This window comes from Gymnoscopelus microlampas (assembly GCF_963454915.1).
Source record: "Gymnoscopelus microlampas genome assembly, chromosome: 9".
In the NCBI taxonomy this organism is placed as follows: Eukaryota; Metazoa; Chordata; class Actinopteri; order Myctophiformes; family Myctophidae; genus Gymnoscopelus; species Gymnoscopelus microlampas.
In genome coordinates this window covers 54,392,591-54,396,447 of record NC_139946.1, presented here as the reverse complement: position 1 = coordinate 54,396,447, position 3,857 = coordinate 54,392,591, and the positions used below count along the sequence as shown (strand labels likewise).

The 3,857-nt window shown below is 44.3% G+C and overlaps 1 protein-coding gene across 1 annotated transcript; it reads right to left on the bottom strand.

The window, feature by feature from the left end:
• Positions 1 to 879: 879 nt before the first annotated feature.
• LOC311051661 (kelch domain-containing protein 3-like) lies at positions 880 to 1,938 on the bottom strand (the record flags this gene model as incomplete). Its single annotated transcript, XM_084066244.1, has 1 exon — positions 880 to 1,938. One exon carries the CDS (start codon positions 1,936 to 1,938, stop codon positions 880 to 882), a length of 1,059 nt encoding a protein of 352 aa, XP_083922370.1.
• Positions 1,939 to 3,857: the final 1,919 nt, after the last annotated feature.

Sequence of the window (3,857 nt, the reverse complement as noted above, 5' to 3'; positions counted from 1 at the left end):
AATAATAGCAGAACAGTGAGAACATGAATAACAACAGAGTGATTTAAAATCAACCAAAAGCAAGAGTGAAGAAGTATGTCTTGAGCTGTGCTTTAAAGCTTAACCACAGAGGCTGCCTGGACTTAGGTTTAATGGGAGTTCATTCCATGCTGTCGGTCCGTAGTAGCAGAATGCTGCTTCACCATGTGTTTTATATGTCATTGTAGGCACTTCAAGCATGTCAGCACTTGAAGACCTGAGGGAGCGGTTTGGAACATATCTAGGCAGGCAGTCATAGAGGTAGGAAGGTGCAAGACCATTTAGAGCTTTAAAAACTAGTCAAATCAATCCTAAAACCTACCGGGGGCCAGTGTAGTGAAGCTAGAACTGGAGTAATATGTTCTCTCATCTTAGTTTTAGTTAAATCTGTAGCTGCCATATTGGGAAACAGAGTTGTAAAAGTCCATTTAAAAACGTTATATTCAAACAAGACCCCTCTGCGTATTCACAAGATCACTAGTACCGTAGCATTTATGATTGAATACCGTTGTGTAACACTGCTCACAAAACCAAATAAAAACATTCACTTTGATGGAGAAAACAAATCCAATCCTCCAGCATTCTACATTCTGCATAAACCCGGCATAAACATTATTCGATGCCCGGCACAAATGCCGTTAACCTCGGTCTCCCCCTCAGACCCGAGTTCAGGCCGCTCAGACTCTTATGAGACACATGCCCCGGATTTGAGACTGTTTGGTCAAACGAAGGAAAAGTGACATATCCAGTCCCATAGGGGGAGCTGATCTTTCTTTCCCATCTGAATGAAGGAGTCATTTTTTTAAGGCTGACAATCTCCTCATCTTTCCCATTCCTCTGTTCCATTTCCAGGAACTCTTATCAGTTGCTGTCGGTTGTCATGTTTGCCAGTTCCCACCTGATATCATGTGGGAGTCCTGACTGCTCCAGGCTGAACTGAATAACTGCTAGCTTGCATAAAGTCTTCAGACTAGGGCTTAAGTCTAAGATGTACAGGATATGTGCGTGTTCACTGTGTGGTGGATCGAATCGTCCAAAGAGGATGATACGATCTCCCACCGTGCAACAGCACATCCCATCCACCCAACACAGAGTCTTCCCCTTTGGCTCAACCTTCTTCCAGGAGGATATCTCTGGAATATATTTCCACACCTCATTGGTTTTAAGCAAGTACAGCTCTCCATTGTGGGCAAAGGCTGAGGGAGCATACACACATCTTGGCCAGAGGTGTGCAGGAGGCATCCTCGTCCAGCAGTTGGTGTCAATGTCAAAAATACTGAGGTCGTCGCAGCTTTGACCCGCACAACCACCAAATACAAACATCTTTGTCCCGATGATGGTGGCAGAGTGATATATTGACGGAGGTGGCGGAGTGCCTCTGAGTTTAATTGAAGACCAGACCATTGTGGTGGTGTCCAACTTGAAGATGTCTTTGGAGAGACTATGCTCATCGAACGGAACACCTGGATTGAACCACCTAACTCCTCCAAAGACATACATGATCTTCTCCAAGACACAGGCTGAGTGACTCATCCTCTGAGGTGGAAGAGACCCTGATACCTCGGGCCTGAACCAGCTGTGGGCGTCCACATCAAACGCATAAAGCACGTCGTAGTACTCCTCCATTACCCTATTAGCCCCTCCCCAGATGTAGACGAGTGCTTCTATTAGCACAGCTGTGTTGCCGAAGCACTTAGGGGGAACCTCAGGGGGGCGCTCTCCTCGTTCAGTTGTCACAAGAGGCAACTTCCTCCAGCGCAAAGAGACTGTGTTGAAAACATGCACCTCCATCTGGTCCCCGGAAATCTCCCCAAAACAGTAACAGAGATCTCCAAAGGCGTACACCTCGCTTCCCACCACCACGGAAGCGGCAGAGTCTATGCTTGGACCTCCTGTGAGACGTGCTGTGATGCGCAACATTTCACACACCGACCAGTCACGATACGTCTATAAAGTAATCCACAAAGTATTGTCCTATAAAGGTGTGTAGTCCATCCACAAACACTTACTATATGACACAGGACAAACGTCACAAAAAGCTTGGCCAATCCACAAAGCCTGATGGGTTTCGTTAGCCAATCAGTGAAGTTGATGCTTGTTGATCTTCCTAATGTTACGACCCTGAGGTAGTATGTTGTTATGAGTGTATGTGTAACCAAATTCCAACACTCCAACTTCCACATATGCGTCCTCCACTCGCGCCTTAGTACCGCCTCTGAGCAAGAAGGCAAGTATCAGATGCAAGTCCAGAGGAATGGAGCAGGTCGGGATGACGGCCACATTGCTCCTCGCGCCGATGTTCTCCACATTTTGTATATTGAACGCCGTGTATGGAGCATGAATGGAGCTGTTTGAAATGCATTTTCCCACACCCATGCACAACATACTGCATGATTTTGTAAATAACGATCAAAACATCATTGAGGTTTCGAGGCCTATCAGGCTTGTAACCTCTTTGAAACACTAGGCTTTCTTCCGCCGTTTTTTCAGTTCTGGCCCAACCATGTGGTCACTTTTTACGAAACTCGGCAATATGGTAGAGAGCTATGCCAAACAGTCAAGGCCCGAAACTCACAACCATAGGCCAAAGGGTGGCGCTGTAGCACTCAATTGAAAATGCCAACTTTGAACAGGTAGGCCTACAACTCATGCCCTGTTTGACCTACAGCCATGGAACTTCGATACACACGTGCGTCTCCTCATGCCACAACAACTTTCATATTTTGACCTCTGACCTTTAGATTTCCCACCATTTTGAATTATATGAAAAACAGTAAAAATCTATCTCCTCCTGGGATCTTTGAGCAATCCGCACGAAACATTTTACACATGAGCTTTGGACCTATGCCGACAAACTGGGGAAGCGGATTTTCCGTAAGTGAAAAAATTAAGCTTTTATGAGCCAATGAATATTGCAGTTTTATGAAAATTATTCGTCTGCCCCTAACACGTACATGCAGACTCACATTTGTTTGGAACTTTGCAATAATGTAGAGGGTCATTCCAAGTATCACTGAAACCAATCTTACTCCAAGTCAAAGGGGGGCGCTATAGCAATTTTTTGAAAATGCAAACTTTAAACAGGCAAAAGTCATGCCTCGTTTGGCCGACAGCAGTGAAACTTGCTTACACATGTGCCTTGACTCATGAGGAACACATCTATCACTTTGACCAGTAAGCTCCGCCCTTAGATTGTCTGCAATTTTGAGCAGTTTGAAAAACATTTAAACCCAGGATTTCTGAGCAATTTGCGTGAAACTGTGTCATCTGTGTCAACTCCTTTTTCACCAGTTCAGGTCTGTTGGTCCAATGGCTTGATCGCTTAATCATATGCCTTGAAACCACAGGGTCGCCGGTTCAAATCCCACCTCATGCAGACTTCATCTCAATTGCATTGCACACAACATGACTGTATCAATGAATACATGTGCAATTGTTAAAGATAACGTGAAATGCTCATTTGAGAGTAGTTCTTTTCAATGTATGACGTACTTCATTCCCCCTTTTGTTTTGTTGGATTCTCCTTTCTCACTGTCTGAGGCTGTGGATTGAATAACTCCATCAATAAAGAATAGCCTCATCTTCCGAAGATCCCCGGTTCAAACCCCACTCATTACAGATTACATTGTACAAAACATGACCCTGTTAATTCCGACATGTGCAATTTTTAAACAATAACATGAAATAACATGAAATGCTTTTTTGAGAGTAGTTGTTTTTTATGTATGACATACTTTCTTGAGAAAATAGACGATCTACAATCTCACAACTTTTCAGATAGCAACGCGTTGTGAGCTTGTAGATCGACTATTTTCACTATTTTCCATTCCGAGAAGACA